The sequence below is a fragment of the Etheostoma cragini genome, chromosome 1 (genome assembly GCF_013103735.1).
Source record: "Etheostoma cragini isolate CJK2018 chromosome 1, CSU_Ecrag_1.0, whole genome shotgun sequence".
NCBI lineage: Eukaryota > Metazoa > Chordata > Actinopteri > Perciformes > Percidae > Etheostoma > Etheostoma cragini.
Genome location: NC_048407.1, coordinates 13,074,377 through 13,100,143, shown reverse-complemented (window position 1 = coordinate 13,100,143; position 25,767 = coordinate 13,074,377). Strand labels below are relative to the sequence as shown.

Sequence of the window (25,767 nt, the reverse complement as noted above, 5' to 3'; positions counted from 1 at the left end):
ATATGTCTACATTACTATATTGCTACTGATACTTGCGTATTGTGTGCAAAACCTTGGAGTACTTGTTCACCATTAAACATTTCTCTATGACATTAAATATTTATGACAAAATTTGTAAAATCATTAGATGTTTTTTATATAGTTTAACACTTAAAAACTAAGCTAATATGCTTCATCAGCTCTGTGTGTGCTTGTGAGGTTGGATTGGATTTTATTGACAGTGAACAAAAACTGATCCAAAGTGATTGATTGATGTTTTACCAAATGCTGATTGGTGCAGAGTCCCATCCATGTCAAACCAGCAAGAGGAAAACAGAAAAAACAGCACAAATCTTTTACTCCATGGTGTCCGGTGATGTCATATTTCCCTGCTGATGACTCTGTGAAGCCCAGGACATTGCTTAACAACATTCCTAGCATACTCTTCCAGCTGTGAGTGGTGAGCTACTTCCCTGATACCTCCCATCACAAACATACAGTACACAAGCTCAGAAAGACACACATCTCTCACACACAGACAGAACAACTAACAAAACCAGAAGAATGAGTCCTTTCTGTGAATGTCATCAAAAATAATTTCTTCTTTATCTTATGCTCCCTGTGGTGGTGGAAGTACTTAAGTTCTCTTTATAACCTAAATAAACAATTTAAAACCCCATTATTATTGTAGTTGGTGAGAGACGTTTGAACTTTGTACTTTATACACTGTTGGGTGGTAACATTTTAAAACAATGAATTATGTATGAATGTAAAATATTTCTCTACAAAGTAAATGGTAACTACATAGAACTAAAAGAAGAACAAAGAAAACACAAAATACTCTAAAGTATCAAAACTGTATAAAAAATTATAATTGAGTACAGTAGTTAAGTACAGAATAAATGTATTTGAATTCCATCACCGCCTGTACAGTCCTAATATCTTAAAGCCAAGCAGATGAACACACCCTAAAATAAAGAACAATAAGCGTCAATAAAACCTGTAAGACTTATTTGGCGTGATGATGGAGAGATAAACACAGTTGGTCTTTATGTTTGTGTTATGCTTATGAATAAATACTTTATGGACAAAAGTTGTACGAAATTATTTTATGCAGATGTCAAAACAACGCTGTGGTTGAGCTGGTAGAAGTGATCCGAGACTTTTGACACAGCTGTGTCGTAAAGACAGGCAGTCTGTGATGACAACAATGGACAAAGACATGAGTCATACTCAATTACACATTGTCTCCTTTACAGAAAAGTAAAGAGTCATCTCTCTCACTCACACACACACACACACACACACACACACACACAAGTACCAGACATCAGAAAACATGAACTTAAAAAGATATTAGACTTTTTTTTCAAGGAGACTAAAATGGAGGCAGGAATGATAAAATAATACTGTTTGGTGTAATGTTAGAACAAAATAAGTAATAATCATTCAGCTTATATGTGTTTTGTATATGTGTGTGTGACTGTTGACAACATATGGAGGTGTTGGGTTAGCCGTTGAATCAGCAGTGATAAGAAAGGGCTGAATTACAGTTATCAAGTCAAAGACACTTCCTCTAATGTACACATTCACACTGGAAAGATTAAAAAAACACGCCATAATCATTTACAAATTACATCGATCATATCACACCACACACATAAATAGATCCGCTTTACATATAAAAATGTATTCATACTGTAGTAAAAAGGACAGTGGCAGTTCAATACCTTTACTTAAAGGTTTCCAAAAAACAAACATAAGGATTTAGTCAATTGTAGAAAATAGTTACTTTGTGCAAACTCTAACATGTTATTATGTAGTAGACAATGAAAAGCTCCACTGATACACAAGGTGGAGAAAACATAACGTTTCTGCTTCATGAATAAAGAAGTAACTAAATAACCACTGCAAATGCTGCAAGTGTGGGTCCCATTGGATCAATATGCAGTGTTAGTGCATAGCCTCATTAGTTCACTACTTTGTCAGTGTAGCTTTCTGTTTGGCATACTGTATGTTGTCATGAATTTCAAAAGCATTCCCATTGACCTATAAAACATCTGTGATTGGCACTCCTGCATTTTTAGCACACATTATTCAATATTTTAAAAGCCATCTGGTTTCCATCTTGTGTTGCTTTAAACATGCCTAAAATATACAGTAATAAAAAAGCAATTGAGCAAGCTGACAAATGTTGCTACATGGCACTGAACCGAACATTTGCATGTAATATTAGGTTACTTAAAGAAACATTAATATGTTTTAGTGGCCACATGGGGCCTGTAGAAGATGTACTGTAAACACAAATGTAAAAACATAATTAAAATACATAAGTTATCACCTTATAAAGTTGTAACGATGAACATTTTAGCAAACACTTCAGATATGCCGCATATACAGAGCACCATAAGTATGCATTTGGAGTTGTGTTTGTGTGCACCTGATGAATATTAGTCAAATACTCACTCTTCTTTTAGCTCTATTTAGCAGTTTTAGCTCGGTTGTTGGTTCTTGAAACAACTCCTAAGGGAAATATCTGAAATCTTTTGGCTGCTAAACACTAGTGAATGCCGAATGAAGCTTCGTGAACCAGTGTCTTTATTTTCTGAGCCAACTAGACGGGCTCAGACCATCACTACTAAACACTGCACTAGCCACCGGCTAGTGGCTAACTGTGTCTGTCTGCTGTTTGGTGCTGAAAAGGTAGTGTAGAGTGGCTTTTTAAGAGCTTTTAATATTATTGTATACTATAACCAGATGCTTGCTCTTGCTGTAAACAGGGTTGAGAGCGGTGAAAGTGAATCAAACCAGTAAATGTGCAGCCTGTACACCTCAAACAATGAGTTCAAAGACACTACGCTGTGTAGTTGAGCAAAACTGCAGAGTCACTACAACTGACACCTTTCACCTTACTGATCTTACATCAATATACCAAGACCAGGTCAAACCTAGCATATGGCTCGATCATGTAACGGCCAATGTGATAAATTGTGGCCAAAGTGTTATGCAAATAGTCAGTGGTAGTGTCTATAATGTGAATCCTGTTTATTAAATGTTAATGTGCAAATGTCTGTAGTGCCGCAGTAGTATTACTTCCTAAAAGGGACTAGAGTAGCATATCATATGATATGGTTAAGCTATGTTTGAGTCAGTGATTGAGAAGTTTGCGCCTATTTGCCTATCTGAAAGAGCAATGGACAATGTGGAACTCCAAACTATTGCGTTCATAGAGCTGGCTCAACTTTTGCAAAATGCAGCTTTAAGAGTCCTTTTCCAGGAGAAGCTTCCATTTGTCCACCCCTCTGTAGATGCACGTCATATCAACATTTGATAATGTTGGTTACTACTACGAGCTTTAGTTACCAAATCGCTTTGCAAAGGCCGTCTGAATTAGGTGCTTTAGTCCCTGAATATGTGGCTGCATGTCACAATGTGTGTATTGTCATTCAGCCGAAGATACAGTATGTTCTTTACAATAATGCTGTTGTCATACACCTCCTTTACTACAACGGTGCTTATTTAAAGCAGATATCTCGCAAGTGGAAGTGAATGCACTCTTTGTGCTGGAAGCGTAAAGCGTATGGGGACGAGGGGAGACGGACAGTGTCCCGCCGGGGGGGACAGTCCAGGACACTGACGCAGCCACCATTAGTTCGGTGTTAGTCCAGCTGAGATACACATGTATATGAGTCATCCGGTGACGGAAACCGAACAGTAATGACTTCATCATCATTCATCGAACATCATCGCAACAGGCAGGAATCCTGAGGACAGTCTCAATAGAAAAAGTGTTTCTGTTGTCCATTTCTGTGCTGATTCAGCTTTCCGTCATGGTCGGTTGCATTATTTTGATGTTGCATAGAGTCATTTCTATCATCTTTCATCAGCTGACATGCGGCCCCTGTAGAGTGTGAGTGCTCAGTCTGTGTGGCTTTCAGTCCATTAGACGATAAGGGAGTCCCGGCTGAGAAGAGTGCTCTGGTGAGGATAAAAAAAGGTTTAAGTGTTCAACACAATAGCAGAGAGCTTACACCCAATACTCACATGTGTCTACAGTAGGATGAGAGAGTAAAAGATAGTAAACATTAGCCAGGGTTATTATAGTGAACCTGGGACAAACTGCATTTCAACCCTTTTTTCAAATTAAATAAGATTTGATTGAAGCTCCTGAAAGCTGGTTCAGTTGAGTAAATGTATCTCGTACATGAATTCTTTGACGTTGAATACCTTTTTGGCCCAGGTTTTTCAGGGAGAACACAACCAGTTATGATTGTTATGGAGAGTAGTTGGATACAGAACAGAGTATTCTACCTAGTTTTCATTGTAGTAGGATCTGAACCTGACCTGTCAAAAGGTACAACAACAACAGCCTTAGAGCTGGTACCCCGTGTGGGGAAGACAACATAATGATAGGAGTTTGAAATATATAATCTTTTCCGTGTATAGTTCCTTAACCATCATAAAGTTCTACCCCTGACGCTGGAACCTTTTGCCCAAAAGAACTATCGTACAGGAACTTAATGAAATCCCTCGTTCCTCTGGACGAAATGCAGCTTTCATCAAAAAGGTTCTTAAGCCGCTGTGAAAACGCCCTAGTAAACTCCCTTCAAACAGCAAAATCCAACATTGGGCATTAAACATCTTCCTGTTAGCCTAGTGTTAAACTTTTGATCAATTAGACATCAAAAACTATTTTTCAATAACTAGAAAATATTCTACATGAGTTCCACTCACTGATGTTCTATAAATTAGCATTACCAGCAAACAATGCTGCCAATAGTTCCTAGGCTTAGATGTCACTCACCACTTTCCGGGTCTTGTCTCTGGGCTCCTCTCTGCGCCCGGGCAGGGAATGGGCCGGAGGTGGAGAGGAGCAGGTGTTTGCTGGGAGCGGCCGCGGAGATGGCCTGTCCATTCTGCCTCTCTCTGTGTCTGAGTGAGGAGGAAGTGGATCTGCCTCCGGCCTGTTACTAGGCGATCGGCTCCAGTGCCGACTCGATTCCCCGCTGCTCTTTTTCGAGCTGCCCTTAGAGGGTGTGTCTGAATCCTCCTCCCCCCGGGCCCCACTCTTCCCCTGGCTGACCCCTCGTAACTTGGCCTTACGTTCCAGCAGGCTGTTCAGGAACGTGCCATCGTAGTCCTTCTCTTGTGAAGAACTTGATGGTGGACTGACTCTGGGAGGAGGCGGGGCAGGCCGCTCACTGTCCCAAGTGCCCCTTCTCTTTTCGGGTGACTGAAGTGGGCTTATGTAATGTCCGTTACTTTTGTTTCTTCTGAGATGATCTTCACGGTCGCTGTTGTCGCCAAGCTCATTTTCATCGTTGTGATAATGCTGAGGTGGACCATTACGGTATGAAGGATACCGATTGAACTCCAGAAGCTCCATCTCATAGTCTCCCCTGTCCTCTTCCCTTTTCTCTTCCCCTCTGTCTCCTCTCTGCTTGTAAAAAGCAGCAAACTCCTCCAGCTCATCTAGTGAGCCGGTTCGTCCGGCAGTACGGTACGTCTTTCTCCGCAGATGTTCTGAACGAGGGTTCCACCTGCACACACAACACAAGGCCAAGAGAAGACAAAGAGGGAGGGGACAAGGGGACAGGATGCAAGAGAAGGGCAGGAGGATTGTTAGTATTGTGTATATTTATATGCATATATACAGAATCTGTTTGCATTCACAAGACGCTGCATTTACGTGTGCTTAAGGAAATGAGTTACTGGCTTTCTCCAGTAAGCTGATTGCTTAAACTTCATACACAGGAAACCAATTTTTGTAAATTACAGAAACTGAAAATGGACTCTGTATGTCTAAAACTGTTGCTTTTCACCACTGAACATTTGACTATTTGTAACGTAAAGGAAAAACTGCCCCGTAACTCTGCCCTGACAACAAATAAGTCAGGAAGCGTCTTCTATAGCAATTAAATTAGTAAGCCATGCTTCTAAAATAGAGTAAGAACCCAGGTCACCTTAGTGCACATAAATGCGCAGAGAGAGAGAGTGAGTACCTTTTGTGGTTGTCCTCTTCGCTGTGATTCTGTTGCCGTTGATTTCGGCCGGGCCTGCGCAACTGGGACGAGGACGGAGGGTCATCGCTGTACCGGCGCGGGGGAAGGGGCTCATCCTGGCAGCGGCGAGGCTCTGAGTCGCGGTCATCATGATATCGTTGGGGTGAAGGGGGATTGTCACGGTAACGCTGCGGCTCTGGGCTGCGGTTGTCACGATAGCGTTGGGGCTCAGGCTGAGGGTCATGGTCGGGAATGGCGGGCAGAGCTTTCCTCTGGACATTTCGGTACGTTTGGCGGAAGTTGGTTTCTCCGTCATGGAGGGAGCTCAGCTCGGACAGGCTACAGGCTGGACAGGTCGAAATGAAGAAACGGATTAATATAGAATGACTGAATAAACTCAACATTTCTTTTTAAAGTGCTCATATTATGCTTTTTGGCTTTTTTCCTTTCCTTTATTGTGTTATAAATCTTTTTTGTGCATGTTATAGGTTTACAAAAATTTGAAAAAGCCCAAAGTCCACCCCAAAGGTGCTTAACATCTCCATCAGAAACCCCTGTTCATAAACTGATCCATACTGCTCTATTGTAGTCCGGCCTTTAGTACAGTGACAAACGTGCATCACTGTAACACACGTTATAATACTCGCCTAGCTGCTAGCATGGCACGCCCTCATACTCTGCTTCTGACTGGCTAGTAGTCCTTACCAAGCTACTGTGCATGTGACTCTCAACAAAGATGTAGCAGAAGTGAGATGGCTCACTCTGTAGCTACAGCTCAATACACAGGGTGAAAAGAGGAGCTGCAGAAATGTGCAGTACAAGAAAAATATGTTGTTGTTTTTTTAAAGTAAACCATGTAAACCTATTCTAATATAACCTCTAAGTACAATTATGAACTTGAAAATTAGCATAATAGGAGCACTTTAAGGAAGCAGAGAATTTAAGAGAAACAGTTATAACATAGACTACAGAAGAAGAAAGCCAGAGTCGATGTCTGTAAGCAATTACATCAATTGTTGGAGAGAACATTTTAAAAACACATTATTTCAGGTGAGTAGGCATGCACAGCTGCTACTATGCACATTTAAACTACAGGAAAATCAATACGCAGAATGCTTGTGCAGAGAGGCACGCCAAGACATGCTTAAAAGGATAAAAAGCCAAAATAGAAACTGTCAACAGAATAGATAGGGCAGCATGCATTGTCTACTGAGTGCATCAACATGCAATAGAAGATGTGGATAGCATTTTTCAGAGAGTAAACCCCCATGATGGGTTTATGGAGCTTACACTGGTGGCTGATTGACCTGGAAGGGTTGAAGTGAGCCAGCTGTTTCTCTACATACTGTAGCACCCTGAGAGAGTCCTGATCCTGAGGTGAAGCCACGCGGTAGGGAACCCCTACAGCATGCATTGGCACTGTAGATACACACTTGACGCATCAGCACGGAAAAGTTTTGTCTTTGTGTGTTTGTTCATTGTGGATCGAGTACCGTAATTGTGCTTTTTCTTGTTTTCTATTTTTGCTATCTTATTTTCATTGTTTCTGGCCAATATTGCAGAATGAAATAGCTGACATGCATTCAGATGAGAAAACGCACATCAATTTACAGCATTCCCAAAATAAAATAGTAGAAAATACATTTCTCACAGAACTTTTCTCAATGTTGTACTTAAATATCAGATCCAAAGACACGATTTTCAAATTAAGCTTATTTTGCAAATTTCTCAACGCCCAGCAAATGCAATATTAAACAGACGTTTTTTTTTTCCAAGAGCAGAATAAACTCTGGGGATGAGTATATTAAAAAAAATAACATTGATATGGTAAGCAATTCTAAAAACACAGATTCACTTGGTTGAAAATGAGTAGGACCTCACCTGCCGTGAGTATGCTCCCATCTGAAGGGGGGAGGGAAGACATTTTGTCCACCAGAGATGGGGGTGCGATGGGAACCATCGTCGGCACACCAGTGACAAAGTACGGAGGGTAGGCAGGTGTCTGAGGGGTGGAGGTGCCCGTCTTTATACCCTTACCTGCCTCATAAACTACAAAAGCAAAACACAATCCCAATCCGACTTTCCAAAAAATCACATTTTCAATAGTCAGTCAGTGTGTAAGTGTGTGTGTGTGTTCATGCTCACGGTGTCTTGGGCAGCAGCATGTGTCGGGACAGCACCAGCAGCTGACGTAGCAGCAGCAGGAGTGAGGACAACACTGGCACCAACAAACCCCAACCAACAGCAGGAATAAGATACTGCCCAGTGCCACCGCTGACACAAACACCCACTCTGAAAGTACACACAAGACACAATCCTGCATTTAGACAAGTACCAACACATATTACGTTACAAAGAAACAGTTTAATTTGATCATATCACTGTGTGATCACTCTACTACACTAAATTGGCTGTTTGCTTTAGAAATAAAAATTGATGCAGCAGAACCAGAGATATCGACTTTTTCTCTTCCTTGACTTCTACATGACCCACAATGCAACTCTACCGCTGACGGTATGATTTGTCAGAGATTTTTCTGTCATGCTAATAGATGCTAATGTAGCCTCGAGCCGCTGGCCTTAAGCAGAACTGAAGAAACGGCTACAGAGGACAGGTAAGGTCTTTCCTACTCCACTCCTCCAGAGTGTTTTCATTTTTAAAAGGTATAATTTTCAGCTGACCAAAGTGACATCACTTCACTCACTTTATCAGATTTCACATGCTCCCTCTAGAGCAATAAAAGGCTTTACTATTTTTTTTTTTCTTTTTTACAAATGCAATGGTACTCCTTAAGCACTGTAAATGGTTTATAATCAGTGGTTTCACTTTAAATCTGTTTTTTAGGAGCCGACCTCTAGCTCACCCAGTTAGAGCGTGCATAGCCCCATGAGGCTGAGGCCGTTGCAGCGGCCTGCGGTTCAAATCCGACCTGCGGTCCTCTGCTGAGTGTCATCTCCCATCTCTCTCCCCCCTTTCCTGTCTATCCACTCTCACTCTGAATAAAGGGGTAAAAGACCCCAAAGAAAGAAGTCTTTTACCGCTTTCCATTTGCACAGTGTGCCTACATGTTTACACGGACTGGAACTCAATATTGTATACCGTTTTAACCCTACTTTGAGATTGTCCCATGTTTACATTTAAAGTCAAACTTAAAAATGCCAAAATATATACTGAAATTGTTGGATGTTTGATTACCCTGTTGATGAACTCAATGGCCCCAAAATACATTGAACACAAATAAAGAACCAATACATAGTTACAAAAATGGGCATGGTGGTAGTAGTAAATTAATTAATTATATATATATACACACACACACACACACACACACACACACACACAATTAGGTAATTGATTAAAAAATGACTTGAATCCAAAGTAATTTTAAAATGAATTCAAATGTTGACAACCAATGAACTGGTGAAAGGCTGTGGATTTGATCTAGAGAAACTATTAATTAGGAAGTAAAAATGTTTGCTTGGATGTTTTGATTTTCCTTTTGTTGTGAGAACCTTAAATGTTTAATGTCAACAGAAACTTGTATTCTTAATCAACCTCTATAAAATCTCTCAAATGTCACTATTTAACATGGGAGCTACAGATGTCCCTACGTGTTACATTATGTTTATAACGTGAGAGAAATCCCCTGACTCCCGGCTGACAGTGTGACCAGTTTAGTAAATTACTGTAACAACCAGAGATGGTAACCAAGACATTGACCAAGATTGTATCCAAATAAAAAGAAAGAAATAACTGAACATGTTTTTTCACGCATGCACGTGATGAAATGGTATAATTTCTTGCTCAATTTCATGTACTGGATGTTGGGATGAGACATAACACAGTGAGGAATTCCTGTAGCGCTTTGACACATCAGCTACGCAAGAGAAGGCTGAAGTGTTGAAAAATGTGTCTTCTTTGCCTGTTTTCCAGAAAGTAAATGTTTTTCTTGGGACGTAACAAATCAGAACAAATTCAATATTAATCCGAAAGAGTCAGAACTAAAGAAATAAGATGGTTTTACACCGAGTAATAGTGCTGAAGTGAGTGATACAGCAAGTACAACAGATAGACAACATGTATCTGTCTACAGGGATAAAGCAAAGCAAAGGAAAGGCAAGGAGAGGGCAGATAAGGAAACCTTAACAATGTAAAACCAAGGACAACGCTGTTGCTCTAAAAACACACACAGGAAACCAGATTTTGCTACAGGAAGGAAATGGACAGTTTACGCTGCTCTGTACGATACTAAAGATCTGGCTGTGACAACAAATTAGCTTGTAATGTGATCTCATTATGACCAGTAGACAGGCACAAACACACACACACACACACACACACACACACACACAGCTGAAGCTAACAGCACATTTTAGACATTTCAGAGAAGAGTGGGAGTCGATGTGGATAACACAAACTAATACAACACGAACACCAGAGATAAGCTTGCAGTACCCATACTAGCTGAGTGATTCATAGCATGTCATTTTGAGAGCTACATCCACAAAATTCATCTACTCATTTACCACCTCCCCACAAATCTGGCGGTAATTAACTGTGTATCACAGGAATTTGATGTGGCCTAAACAAACCTCACTCCCTCTTGATCACTGTGTTTTTTTACTGGGTAGTGTCCATACGATGTGGTATGACATGCTAACCACAACCATAAATAACTGTAATGACCATAATAGCTGTTTTCCAGCACGGCTCATCCTAGAGGGAGTGAGCGCTTATCTAAAGGGTGTAGGATAAAAACGTCTCTCAACTCAACTCTGTCAAAGCCTCATTATAGCTGAATCCCACCGGTTGCATTACTTACTCATATGAGAGGGGAAAGGTTTAGAAACATGGTGGATAAGGTCATCTTGGTTGTCTGTCTTGATTGGATCAGATCAAGCTTAAAGTGCAAAGTCTTCTTCTAAATTTATTTTATTGTGTGCAAAGATCCACTCTCAAGGAGTTCTCCCAACCACCTTCCAAATGGTTCCTACATGCATTGTTAGAGCGGTGAGTAGGGTTAGAATGAATGGAAGGAACCAAGTGAAGGGGAGAATACATTATGCCCCTACCTGGCATAATCTTCATATCAAAGTCTGGCAGGAGATCTTCAGGCACACCTGAGAAACCTGCAGAGAGACAGAGCACAGGTGACAACAGGAGAGGAGGAGAGGAGGACAGGAGAGGGAACGGGGTTGATATAAATGACTGATTCAAAGAAAGTTGTTGCAGCAGCAGCAGCATGCATGATGAGAGAAGCAAGACAGAACAGACAGAGAGCGATACAGGGAAAGATAAACAGATTGAAAAAAAGAGTTGGCAGCTCAACAGCAGCATGCACCAAAAACAATCTGGTCCTGTTCCTGACAGTCTCCATATCAGAGCAACTGATAAGCAGGTTGATCATCTGATTTCTGATATCAGCTGTGAGGTCATCGGTCTGGTAAGAAGACAGACCGGAACGGGGATCATTCTCATGACATATTAGGCAGAAGCTGTGAGTAATCAAATGTCAAATGTGGGAACATTCGTCACGTCCAGAGCGAGGAAAACCGACCGCAGAGAAACATTTTGTTTCTGAAAACTGTTTGTCTTTGTCTTTCGGTTATCTATCCAGTGAAGAGAGAAGTGGCCCGGGGATAAGCCCTGGAGCACCATAAGTCCATTATTTCCCCTGATAATAAGCTCTCTCCAATTTAACAAATCATCCTGCTGATTTATTCGGGAAAGGTTGCTATCACCTACGTGCAGTTAAATGTGTTCTTTCCTCATGCTGAAACATGTTCCTGCGCTTTTCTGTCAATATTCTGAAATTATATATTGCTTCTATTCCTTTATCTACAGCAACAGAAATGTTGGTGGAGGGAAAGACAGATTACTTAGAAAGGAGAACCATCACCGCATATCAACTGTTGATCCTGGTATCTTGCTAGTGTTTTGGCTCACGCTTCAAAATGTCCTCTTTAAAAACAGCTCTAAGTGACTCCACACAGGGTCAGCGGATGTCTGAATGAAACATTTACATAATAGATAAAATAAGAGGGACAAGTGTAACAAGTGTGTTTTGTCTGGGTGCATGTCTCCATGTGAGCATGCAAGTTGAAGCTTTGTGAAAAGTGAAAAATCTAGTAGGTGAGCGTGATGTGAGCCGAGCAGGTACTAGGGTTTAACTGTTGGCAGTGTGTGTGTGTATGGCGGAGAGGAGGAGCGTTGAGCGCCAGAAATAAAAGAACTGGAGAAACAGAAAGCGGGCTGGACTATCTTGGCCTGCCTCTGGCTCACAGATCTACACATACCTCACTTTGTACCATTCTGGAAGTCTAAACGTGTTCTTTGCTGAATGTGAAAACAGAAAGAACCCTATTAGGATCATTGAGAAGCCGCTGAATCACCACATTAATTCAAATAACTAGCTGCTGGAATTTGCATTGTGTGCATTTAAGGCTCCTCTAATTCTGTTATTTTTAGTTGTTATGTGTTTTTTCTCTATTCTGCTCAAACGAGTGAGGCAGCTTACTTGCGGAGGTCCCACTCACACGAGAATTTGCTTGCAGGCCGGTGATTCACCTGAGATTTAATTTCAAATATTTTGGGTTTGCTTGTTTTTCTCTACATGGTCATACAGGGGGGTGATATTTGCACACTGCCACGCAAACTCCTCCTATGTAAATTAACTGTAAAGTGAAGGTCAGCCTATATGGTGGTAGAGCTCTACATAGAAGAAGTATACAAAAAAAAAAAAAATGACACACACACACACAGACACACACACATAGAAACACACACACAGACACACACACACACACACACACACACACACACACACACACACACACACACACACACACACATATTAAAACCATACCAAGGGAGAACAGAGGGAAGCAGAATTCTTTGGTTGTTTTTTTTATCAGCAACTGAATTCTCAGTTGATCAGTCACATGTTGTCTCCCCTCCATCTTTTGTATCATTGTGCTCTGCTGTCCCTCCTACACGACATTAAATCTTCCCTCTCTTCTTTGCTGTGCAGTTATTTACGCAAAGAAGACAAAAGGCCCACCCCAGCCTCATCCATTCACAGAGGCCTCAACTGTTGTTATGGAAACACAAGTGACTCACATGCCATATTAGCTACACGCAGACCTGAAAATACAACTTTTTACATTGTTGTAGATGTAGGGTCTCTTATGCGAGGTTACAGACTGCAAAGGGCAACTTTTGCAGGAAAATCATGCCATCTTCATTTGCCCGTAGTATTATATATATATGGCTGACATATCGTACCTGGGCAGTACCCATATTTAACTAGATTCAGTATTCACTCAAGTCTTTGCAAACTGTAAAGCGCCCATTACTTCTGTGTGTATGTGCATGTCTTTTGTGGATACACATAAGTCTCTGAGTGCCAACCAAACAAAAGTTCAGCCTCAGAGTGAATTAGAGCACCAAGAGCCACATAGCTTCTCAGCAGTTGCTATGGTAATATTTGTAATTGATCACGGACAAGTACACTGTCACTGTAAACACATTGCAGATACTCAAACAACAACATGGGACACGCGGGTTCTATACACGCACGCACACACGCACACGCGCTCACACACACACACACACACACACACACCCACACACACGCGCACACACACACACACACACACACACACAATGACTCAAGCAATTTGACAAGCGAAATATTCTGCAGCAACTAAGTTTCAAATCCTTCTTGTAGTTATTTACAGTTTGAGTTAATGCAGTTGCTTTGGTTACAGATTAGGCAAAACTACACAAGAAGTGCCACTGCTAGTTGTAAATCAGCTCCTTAATAATGAGCTTGTATTGTGCTGCCGGTAAAGGTCAGCTTATAAAGGCCGTGTTATGTAACAGCAGCTCGTAGAAAAATGTATTTTGTGTCTATGATTAATTACATATGTACACGGTTGCTCTGAGGCACTGCAACGTGTGGTCTGCCAGTCTACTCACATCTATGAAACAAGGTGATGGGACACTGCTAGAATCTATGACTCAATAAGCCATCGTTTCAGAAGGTATATTGTGTAAGTTCGCAGGTTTAAAGTTCCACAATGATCAATAGTGCAGAGATCGCACCAAAACTGGAAACACATTGGGATTTGGAAGCCGCTTGAGCTTTAATGGATGTCAATGAGACATACAGAAGAGGCGATATTCACGGAGAAGGTTGTGTGAGTGTGAACAAGCCTAAGCTTATCTTTTTAATTTTAAAACTAAAATCCTTTACAATAGTCTTGTTAGGAAAGTAGTAGCAGCTTACCAAGAACCAGCAGCTCCGCAGAGGCTTCGTTCTGTCCCTCTAAATCATCAGATATAACCACTTTACAGATGTAAACTCCACTGTCTCCCCACTGGACCTCTCCTATGCGCAGGTCGGCCTCTGCATGAGAAAAAGGGAAGAGGTTAAAAATGACAAAATCCTCCTAAATCATTTTAAAACATTTAAATTGTTTGAGCATCTCCTGCAAAATTCTTAATTACTCAGTTCATTTTCAGGTTCTTGCAACTTGCTTATTAAGACATAACATGCATAGGTTAACTGAAAGATTTGAGAATTTAGATTAAATAGGAAAACCCTGTTTAAACAAGTATGCATTTGTGAGGCACAATGCCTCACTGTCCTTTGTTAGCTCCTAAGTACGTCTAACGTTTCAAACTTATTTAGTCCGTCTTACACGTAATGTAACAAAAAAAAGGTCCCTAAAAAAAAACTGTGCCCATTAGAATTCCTCTGTGATCCTAAAAATAAAAATGTCATTTCAAATTGGTGGGGGTGAAAAGAAATGAAAAGTCATCATGACTTAAAGTTGTTAATTATCATACTGCCATCATAGTCTCTACTCTTCTGGGAAGATTTTCCACAAGGTTTTGGAGCCTGGCTGCAGGGATTTATTAGTGAGGTCTAAGGTCTGGCTTGCGGCCGGAGTCCCTATTACTCCCAAAGGTGTTGGATGTGAGGGAGGATAGGGATCTGTGTAGACCAGTCAAGTTCTTCCAACCCAAACTCAGAAAAACACACTAACCCGAACGATAAAAATGCTTCCCACAAACCTGCTACTTAAAGTACTTTACAGAAGAGGCCAAAGTTGCGTCTATTTTTTGAGGAGGCTAAGGTCTTTCGACATCTGTCAGAAGATGCTGAGGATGTTTTATGAGTGTTTGGTGGCTAGTGCTGTCTTGTTTGCTGTTGCATGCTGGGGCAGAGTGGCTGACACCAACAGGCTCAACCAACAAATACAGAAGGCCAGTAATGTTGTTGGTGTGGAGCCAGACTCCTTAAAGTCAGCGTCAGAGAGGTGGATGTTGTTCAAAGTACACTCCATCCTAGACAACTCCTCCCACCGATTCCACAATACAAAAAAGCGATACAGCATAGTATTGCAATATTTTCAGTGGCAATACTGTATTGATACACAGAAGCCAAGTAGCAATCTTTTATTTTATATGTGTTGGTCAGTTTGTCTGCTTGACAAACCAATTTTGAAACAATAAAATTGAAGTCAATGTATCTTTTTAGATAAAACAGACGTTGACAAAGTTTTCTTTTTGGGGATATCATTTGAAATTGGGAAAAATTATAAGTAGGAAGGTGTCTAGTGATTCCCACCCCTAGTGGATACTACTGTGTGCGTGCATCAATAAGTAAGTCTGATGGCAATGTTATGTAGGATTTATGAATGTGCGTTAGCAACAGTAGGCTAATTCACAAGGGTACCATTTAATGTGTGAGCTAAGACTGCCCATCTGTTCATCTGCACAGCAAGAGTTATGTTTCTGTTAATTGAATGCGTTATTCAGCTCAAATACAACTGAGAATGTAGTTTAATCTCAGTAATGATGGTGTATTAGGTTATTACTGTCGCTCTGTTGAAGGCAAACTTTCCACAGATCACGGAGTCTAGACTTTAAGGCACCATAGTTAAGTGAAAGTAGTTCAAGTTGTAATTTACTGCCCCTACCAGAGGCAGCGTGTACTACCGTGTGTTTACAGAGGGCATTTAAATGACAGCGACAGACTCAGACGCCCACGATGCACCACAGTGCGCCACTGGAGGTCGTTTCTGCCTTTGGCCATCTACCTTTATAACTCCTACCTCTGAGTGTCACATGCTTAGAGTTAAAACTGGTCTCACAGTACGCACCCCCGCATCACATCGCAATATTCTTGGACAATTATGATAATTACTGAAATAGCTGTCAGCCAAATAAACAAAAGTATTATTTATTTATTCACTACTGCTACTTGTATTCATGCTATACCTAATATACTTACGTCTAATTAACCTTTTTTTTATGTCTAGTTGTAGATATGTTACTGTTTTCTTTCTGTTATTTCACCTTAAATGTGACTGTGAGCAACTGCAACTAAATAATTTCCCTGAGGGATCAATAAAGTAAATAAATTCTCATTCTGATAGGATAGCTCAGGTTAATGTAAATAGTACTTATTTAATTATTTATGTTTTTCTAATTATGGAAGCAAATATTCCAACAAAGTGCTATTTCATAAGATTGAATAGGCCATAAAAACAATTCTAATATAGTTTGGCCCAAGAATCCAACAAACAAGGCAATACTGGGCCACTGACTCTATTGTAAGGGGGTCAGACATGTAAATACAGCAGACAGGAAACAGGTTGTATAATTCACTTCCTTTTCCTGTCAGCTAAGGAAGGGGGAGGAGAGACAGGCTGACCAGACCACACCAGTGTGACTTGTCTCTCCTTTAACACAGTAACACCTCCACTCAATTCAACATACAATTTTATACTGTTTATTTCAAACACTCCGACCACATGCAAGTCAGATGGACTTTTAAAGGGCCAGAAGCGCAGGTCAGTGTGTTGGTTTGTCTGTTTTAGCCACGTGATTAACAGAACAGCCCGGCCAGTGCATGCAGGGACAGACTCCAGCCTTGATGTGACCCTGAATAGGGTTACATGAGTCTGGATCACTGGACATCTCTAAAGGAAACATTGTTAAACTTTTTACTTTCTTGTCCATTTACAACATTGCTGCGCTGACCTGTTTCAGGACAGGAGGTGGAGTGGGACAGATGAGTATAGACAAAGTGAAAGAAAAGCCCTACACTGAGAGAAATGAGTTGTGTGGATGGTGGGATGTGGAGAGGAAAATAAAAGCGGGACATTGATGTACATCAGAGGGAAGGAGTGAGAGGTCAGGATGAATGAGAGGACAGCATGAAAACCATTTCTTTTGTCTGTGTTTCTGGCTGGTGTAGAGAAGGTTGATTCTTCAACCAGAGTTAGAGCTCCATAAATCTGAGGCCTGCAAACAGGGCTACCCCTCTGTCTTCACCAAGCACGCACACACACACGCGCACACACACACACACACACACACACACACACACACACACACACACACACACACACACACACACACACACACACACACACACACACACACACACACACACGTAAGACAGTAGGGGAATGTAGAACTGAGGACGATGGCTTAAGCATTAATTGCTTTGGATAATTTGTTGTTAGTAAGTTAGTGGACTATTTTTTCATACCACTGCCTTTAATAGCATGATAGATTTGCTTTTAGTTACTAGAGCAAATACTCAGATTATGTTACATGTCATCAATGCTTAAAACATTTACAATCATTCATGACTGCAGGAAGCACCCACTAATATTCACAACATTGTTATTTCTGAGACTGCATGAGAAGTGGGGCTCTAACTGATAAACTATTAATATTAACTCAAAATATTGTAAGCATGTAACAACAGATTATTGCAATACTTAATATACTCATGGCCATGAAAGGGTAACTAAATTTTATGATTATTATTGAGATAAATTTGGCAACCACTTTACTGTGCAATAAGCATTTTGGGCAGTTTCTACTTTTAACACATCAGGCTTCACACATGCGGTTCATTAGTGATTTCTGACTGGCCAGACGTTGCGTTTAGCCTTTTTTTTCTCTGAGAATCTGAGAAACAACTAGCTCTTGTCTTCTCATGCCAGACCCTAGAACTGGAAAACAACTGTCACTAGTTGGTATGCACTTATTATTTTTGTGTTATGTAACCTGATTGTTCTAAAAATGTCCAAAAGGTTTCAGTTAAGCCACCTCCGTCTCTCACACTCCCCTACATGAGTGCAGAATCTTTCAGACTTCACGTTGGGCATTTAATCAGGAATCTGAGTGAAGGGTGGGCCAACGCTCTGATTTATGGCTTTCGATCAAACTTGCCAGGTTTGGCTGTAGAAGAAATAAAAAACAATATTTTGGAACAATATGTTACAAAATAACCACATAGGCTGCTAAATCTTTAAAGTAAATTGGACCTCCCAAAAAATGCTCTTGAGTTGCTTCCATAGTGTGCTGCTCTATATTTATATTTGTTATGTCTTTAATAACTTGTGTCTTTTCTTTGCTGTTTTTATCTGTTGTGTATTTTACTACATTATTCTGCTTCTGTGAAGCACGTTGTGATACACTGAATGAAAAACTGATCATATCTGTATGGCTGTTTCCGCCATCACTTGTCAACAGTATTTAGCTTGAATAATTCTCCCCCACAACTTTTAACCTACAAGCAGATGAGCTGAAAATCCATCACTAGCTGGTGAGTTAAAATTCATCCTATAGCACAAGTAATGTGACGTCCTGGCTACACAGCTGACAAACAAAACAAAGAAGACTTTAGATCGTTTTTAGCATGGGAATCAGAGAAACCGAACCAGAGGAGCAAGCAGCACTGCAGAAGAATGGTGTATGGAGTATGGTGGTCAGTAAACAGTCAGTAGGGGTTGGGTAGGAAACCGGAGGGTCGCTAGTTCAGTCCCCATACGGACCAAAGTATGGTGGTGGAACAGTAGCTGGTGAGGTCACAGTTCACCTCCTGAGCACTGCCAAGGTGCTTTTGAGCAAGGCACCCAACTGCTCGGGTGCCTTTCCATGGGCAGCCTCCTTAATCTGACATCTCTCCATTAGTGCATGTATAGGCACTGAGCATGTGTGTGTAATTCAGGCCTGTGTGTAATGAGTGTAATGACGATAAGAGAGTGAAAACATTGTACTTTCCCTTACAGGATTAATAAAGCATGAATCATTATTATTGTTATAAAACTTACTGTTGATGATGGAGATGTCTCTGTTCTTGTAGTACTCTGACAGTGTGATTGAGGAACCAGACATGGAGGCCACAGTTCGGACCGTCCGGCTGCTGTCAGAGCAGTCAAGGTAGCTCGCCGTCATCCCCGCCTCGTACCCTCGGCCGGCTCCTCTGGTTCCACTCGTTAGCCCCCCTCCTCCCTGGCCTCCACTCATGCTGTCTGGGAAGTTGAATGAATCCCGCGTGCGGTCCTGACAGTACGACTTGTAGACCCATTGCACGACGGGGACCTGGGTGGACACGCTGTTGTACTGACATGGCAGAACCACTGACTGGAACAGCACAGCATACCTCTTCTCATCTCTCACAAACACATTAACCCCCGAGCAATGGGGAAGGAGGACATCTGTGGGAGAGTAAGGAGATAATGAAGGATCAATAAAGTGTGAAAGAAAAAAACGTTGAAACAAGTATGTCTAGATAATAATTGCAGTCATTATGTTCTATTTGTGTCAATAATTGCTCTCCTTGGCAGAGTCATGAGCCAGATCTCAATATACAGACATCTTGTTTGTCCATTGCAAAAAAATCCATACAATCTGATTAGATATACAGAATATTTTATATATATATATATATATATATATATAAAGAGTATATTAAAAAAAACTTTCTTATAACTCCAGAACTTGCATGTGAATTATCACATTTTCAAGTTGTGTTCAGTATCAAAGTACTCCAGTGACAGTCTGTGCATCCATTATCCAGCATACTTTTAATGGTGTCAATTTGAGGGGCTTACACAAACACACAGATCTGGCAACCAAACCAGATTTTAATAATAACTGGGTATGTGTAATAAAGGGGATTTAAGGACTACCACAGCAGACAGTAGCACACAATGATTCAGATGCTGAGTCAAGGTTTAGGGAGACACCTGTTCCTGTTTGCTCACTTTAAAAATACCAATCACACACTACCGTCATTCCGTCATGGAAATCATGGCCTCTCTCTTCAAAAATCTGATTCTGTATAGTTGAAGAATGTCAGGATAAACACTAACTAGAAATACTTGCATGTTTTTTATTTTACTTTTAGTGGGAATGAAATGAATCATCATGCAGTTAGGCATGATAGGTGTAAGAAAACAAGGCTGTGTTGTTGAGACTGTTTGAGTTGCTTCTGCTCTGTGAAATCTGACCGCGAGCTGAGTTGACTCTGGGTCAAATGATGACCAGGAGCTCAAGCTCAGCGGGTTAACGGCAACACCCGCTAGAGAGATGACCATGTGAGAAAAACACAAACACACCCAGAAAACATCTGTGCATGCTGCTGCTGCTGTGTGTGTGTGTGAGAGTGTTTCTCAGGCTAAACAGTGGGAGGTGTGACTGAACTGGACCACTGAACAGGGATGAGGTGGTGGATTAAGGGGGGGGGAGGGGCTTCAATTAATCCAGACCAGGCCTGTTGAACAACTTTTGTTTTCTTTCTGTTACTAAGACTGAACCTAGGCAAGGCAAGGCAGCTTTATTTGTAAAGCACACTTCAGCAACGAGGCAATTCAAAATGCTTTACACAAAAACTGTTAAAAAAACTGTTAAAAAATAAAAACAGATAAAACACAAGAATAAAAAGTTACAGTGCAGTATAATAATTTAAATGTTAAAAAAATAAACAGCCATTTAAAGACAGGCAACATTAAAAAGAAACGTTTTCAGCCTTTATATAAAAGAACAGAGTAGCAGCGGCTCTGCAGGTTTCTGGGAGTTTATTCCAGATATGAGGAGCATAGAAACTGAACGCTGCTTCACCCTGTTTAGTTCTGACTGGGGACAGAAAGTAGACCTGTCCTAGATGACCTGAGAGGTGTGGTGGGTCATAGTGTATTAGCAGATCAGAAATGTATTTTGGCCCTAAACCGTTTAGTGATTTATCAAATAGCAAAATTACTTTAAAATTCTTTGAGGCACAGGAAGCAAGTCTAAAGACTTCAGATCGGGAGTGATGTGATCCAGTCTCTTGGTCTTAGTGAAGAAATGAGCAGCAGCATTCTGAATCAGCTGCAGCTGTCTGATTGATTTTTTAGGGAGACCTGTAAAGACACCGTTACAGTAGTCAAGTCTACTGAAGATAAAAGCATGGAAGAGTTTTTCCAAATCCTGGGTCATTAAAAGGACATAGGCCCTTTAACCCTTGATATATTCTTAAAGTGATAATAGGCTTTGACTTTGTAATTGTCTGCATTGTAATGTGGCTGTTAAAATTCAGGTCAGAGTCCATGACTACACCAAGATTTCTTGCATTGTTTGTTGTTTTTAACATTGTTGTTGGAAGCTAAGTGCAGACTTTTAATTGTTCCTTTTTTGCTCCAAAAACAACCACCTCAGTTTTTCCTTCCTTTAATTTCAGTAAGTTGTGGCACATCCAGCCGTTAATTTGTTTGATGCACTTAGTCAGTTTTTGTATTAGACTATAGTCCCCTGGCGATAAGGTTATGTAAAGTTTTGTGTCGTCCGCATAACTATGGTATCTTATTTAGCTGTTTTCCAAAATCTGAGCCAGTGGAAGCATGTAGATGTTAAACAGAAGAGGCCCCAGAATGGAGCCTCGGGGAACTCTGCACATCATATTTGAATGATCAGATGCATAATTACCTATTACCTAGACACAAAGTAGTCCCTATTCTTTAAGTAGGATTCGGACCAGTTTAGTACTGAGACAGAAAAGCCAACCCAGTTTTCCAATCGATCTAGTAATATGTCATGGTCAACCGTGTCAAATGAGATCAAGTAACACTAAGACTGTAATTTTGCCACTATCTGTCTTAAGGTCAATGTCATTAAAGACTTTGACAAGAGCCGTCTCAGTGCTGTGTTGTGGTCTGAAACCCGACTGAAAGGCATCAAAACTGTTGTTTAGTGACAAGTAAGGGTTCGGTAGTTGAAAAACACTTTTTCAATGATTTTACTTAAAAACGGAAGGTTTGATATTGGCCTATAGTTTCTCATTATAAGAGTGGCTTGATTATTGCAGTTTTCAGGGCCTGTGGAAAGATACCTGAAAGAAGAGACATGTTCACAATCTGTAGAAGATCAGAAGCCAAACAATTCGAAACATTTTTGAAAACATCCGTTAGAATGTAGAATATCAACGCAACAAGAGGAGGTTTTCAGATGTTGTATAATGTCCTCTAGGTTTTTATGGTTGATTGAATGAAATTCTGTCATATTGGAATTAGTTTTGCCTAAACACTGTGACAACACACGGAGGCACTGACTGTTTGTCTAATCTTCTGAATTTTGTCTTTGAAGAAGGCAAAGTCATTGCAGGCCTTGGTAGATAAAAGTTCAGATGCTACTGGTACTGGAGGGTTTCTTAACCTATCGACGGTAGCAAACAAAGCATGTGAATTATTACTGTTTCTAGCAATAATGTCAGGGGAGGAGGACCTCCTTGCATTCCTCAGTTCCAAAATAAAAAAAGCTAAGTCTTTCTTTCTTTGTATTATAATGGACCAGGAGATTTGTTTTTCGCCACCTTCGTTCAGCTTTTTGACACTCTCTTTTTTATGTTCTCACCAGTAGGACATTTCTCCATGGGAATCTTTTCTTAACAGAGACAACTTTGACCTTAATGGGAGCAATGGCATCAATAACATTTGTAATTTTACAGTTGAAATTATGTACAAGATTAGTGACTGAGAACCCAAAGAGGGTGGGTGTGGAGGAGAAAAGCTGAATAAATGTTTCACTGGTGTTTTCAGGGATATACAGTTTTCTGATTAACTTCGTTTGGAAACTTTTTGGGCACAGAGATAATGCCTTTAAAGAAAACACAGGAATGATCAGAGAGAGCAACGTCAGTCACAACGTCAGTCATCATCAACTTAGCCAAACACCCACACCTGGTTTCACAGAACTGATACAGTTCATCAAACATATTAACAAGCTATGCACAATGATTTTTGGCTTGAGAATTAGTTCTTGGCTGTTTTAGACCCTGACAAGGACGTACAGTACATGCTGACACTTTTTCTAATAAAAAAAAAAACATCTGAGGCCTAAACATACTAACTGGTGCTGAAACAATATCAGTTAATTGATTAGTTGATTGAGAATGTTAGTCAACAACAACCTCTGATTGATCGTTAAAGTAATTTATCAAGTAAAAATGCCAACACTAGCTGGTTCTACCTTATCAGATGACTCTCTTTATATGTAACCACCATGCAATCATAATCAAAGAAAATCATAGCATAACTACACATGATGAACGCACAGTTCAACCAATAAAATACAGGTCGCACCAGCGAATCTGTGATGTCAGATTACAATGTGTAAATTTCAATATTCAAACTGAAGTGTAAAATGTAATTTTTCACATTAATTTCATATGTATTGTGTAACTTTTCCCAAGCCATTTTGGTTTACAGTTTGGCTGGAGTGGTGTACATTTCTTGGGGGGGTGGGGGGGGGGGCGAAGCCCTTTAGACCAAGACGAATCAAGCTGTCTAAAACAAATTCCTTAGACTTCTGAGAACTAGAACAAAAAAAGCCAGAAGGTTGGTCTTCCTGGGATCACAGGCGGAGGGTGATCCAGACTTTATTAGTTTTCAGAGGAAGCCACCTCCAGAGCAGAAAATGAAAGTAGCAGGAGGAGAAGAGCAAAGACAGTTACTGTTAACATAGTGGACAGAGGAGCCTTTTGAGTGTAGTACTAAAGTACTGCTGTCTTAATTTGTCCGCTTTTACGTGGGGATAGTCATTTCCTAAAACATTTACAGATACAAATCTGTAAGCATGCTGTTTCACTGATGTGTCATTACATCGGCTTTTGCTTTGAATTGCGATAAACATGTTATCTGCCTTTAATAAAGCATTTTTTTGTTCAAACCTCTCCCTGGTCCTCTGATACTGTTAAATGAGCTGCTTCCTTCTGTTGGGAAAGTTTGGACCCACAATTGTTGCCTCCGGTCATATTTTATTTTGTTTCTTCATTAGCTTTAGGCGATTTGATTAAAGTAATAATAATAATAATAATAATAATAATAATAATAATAATAAGATGATGACCCAGTAAATGCTAGTCCTTTATGCATTAAAAACATGAAATTATCAACAAAAATAATTATCATAAACAAACGTGTTTCAAAAACAAAAGATTCCTTGTTTGTTGATCAAACTAATTGATTATTCAAAAAATCAAAAAGGAATTCAAAAAGGAAGCTACATCATTGGTTTTTGCATATATTTTTCCTTGATGCACACACTGATTTCTAATTTTAATGATTTGTTTATATATATATATATATATATATATATATATATATATATATATATATATATATATATATATATATACACATACACACACACACACACACACACACACACACATATACATATACCTATACATACTTAGCTGAATTTTTTCTTCTGGTCTGCTCTTGTGCTGTTGTAATATTTCCCAAATGGGGAAAACGTTTATTTAACTTCATTTAACTTTGATAGCAATCTAATTATATAAAGTGGTAAACTGTCTTTTCTGTCAGAAATTAGCTCTCCTAATCCCCGACCCCTGATGCTTCTGGTCGGATCATTCACACATGACTAGCTACAGTCGAATGCAGCACTGCTAGCACACCAGACCAGACTTGAATACTTTTCTGTGTAAAATACTGAAGCTTTGGCAGAATAGAAAGAATTTAACGTGCTAAAAAAAAGAATAACAGACTCTCGGTTTACATAACTTCGTCAAGTTTGAATCAAAATGCTCAATTTGACTGTAAAAGTTTTATGTTAGCTTAGTTAAAGTGACGCTAGCATTAACGTTAACGTTACTTCCAAATTTAGCTAAATCTGAGTCAAACAACCTGTTACATACCATGGTTACACCACATAGTTGCCTCCGTTTGTTCCCTTGTTCATCTTACCTGTCAGACAAACGATTAAAATCCACAATTTCGGCGGCAAAAGCATTTTCCAAGTCCTGCAGGTGAAGTTCATAAAGGTTTTCTGATGAACGTCTAACGTTACTTCTTTTCCCTTTAGTCTCATCCCTGGACGACGTTTCAGGTTTACACCACACACGGACAGTTACTAACTCTAAGATAACGGGACCAGCATCAAGCTTGTCAAAATAAAACTCAGGATTTCCGGCAAGTGCTTCCAGAATAAAAGCTTTGTTGACGCGGGCAGTAAATGAGAACATTTGTGAAGTTATGTGAACTGTATTTTACTTAACTGTAGATTTTGAAATAGCCCTACTAATATAATTTTACCTATACACACAACCCAAAATGTTACGGTTACTGCAATAGAACTTGCAAAAAGTAAGAAGTTTTTTTTTTAGAGTAACACTTTCATTGCACTCGGCAGGAGGTGTAGAGTTGCCACATAATCTACTAGAAGCTTAACATCTTGCACTGCAGGCTATGTTTTGACAAGGCCGGTTAAATAGGGGAAGCTGTACGTTTTCTTAATCTGAAACAAATGCAATACAAGCTATATACTTTTTGGTAGCCTAATGTATTCATCTGATGGATCTTAGTCTACTAGGCTACTTAGGCTATAGCGCTTTGGAGGAAGGTCTGGCAAAGCAAGACAGGCAATATGTGACGAATGTAAGCCTTTAGATAAAGTAAAATGACTAACCTTCCGC

At 40.1% G+C, this 25,767-nt stretch overlaps 1 protein-coding gene across 4 annotated transcripts; it reads right to left on the bottom strand.

The window, feature by feature from the left end:
- Positions 1-367: 367 nt before the first annotated feature.
- On the bottom strand, positions 368-25,259 carry LOC117952845 (immunoglobulin-like domain-containing receptor 2). 4 transcript variants are annotated; one of them, XR_004658542.1, is made up of 11 exons: positions 25,040-25,259; positions 19,127-19,513; positions 14,272-14,391; positions 11,054-11,110; positions 8,127-8,273; positions 7,863-8,030; positions 7,272-7,400; positions 5,982-6,327; positions 4,784-5,519; positions 3,688-3,957; positions 368-380 (listed from the first exon to the last, which is right to left on the bottom strand). XR_004658542.1 is itself a non-coding variant. In XM_034885458.1 (10 exons), the coding sequence occupies exons 1-10, from the start codon at positions 25,161-25,163 to the stop codon at positions 3,922-3,924; spliced, it is 2,250 nt and encodes a 749-aa protein (XP_034741349.1). In that variant the 5' UTR covers positions 25,164-25,259; the 3' UTR covers positions 684-3,921. The 4 variants fall into 4 exon arrangements, 3 of the variants coding, with proteins under 3 accessions (XP_034741349.1, XP_034741556.1, XP_034741467.1); XM_034885458.1 differs by lacking the exon at positions 368-380 and having other exon boundaries at positions 684-3,957; XM_034885665.1 differs by lacking the exons at positions 368-380; positions 7,272-7,400 and having other exon boundaries at positions 684-3,957.
- Positions 25,260-25,767: the final 508 nt, after the last annotated feature.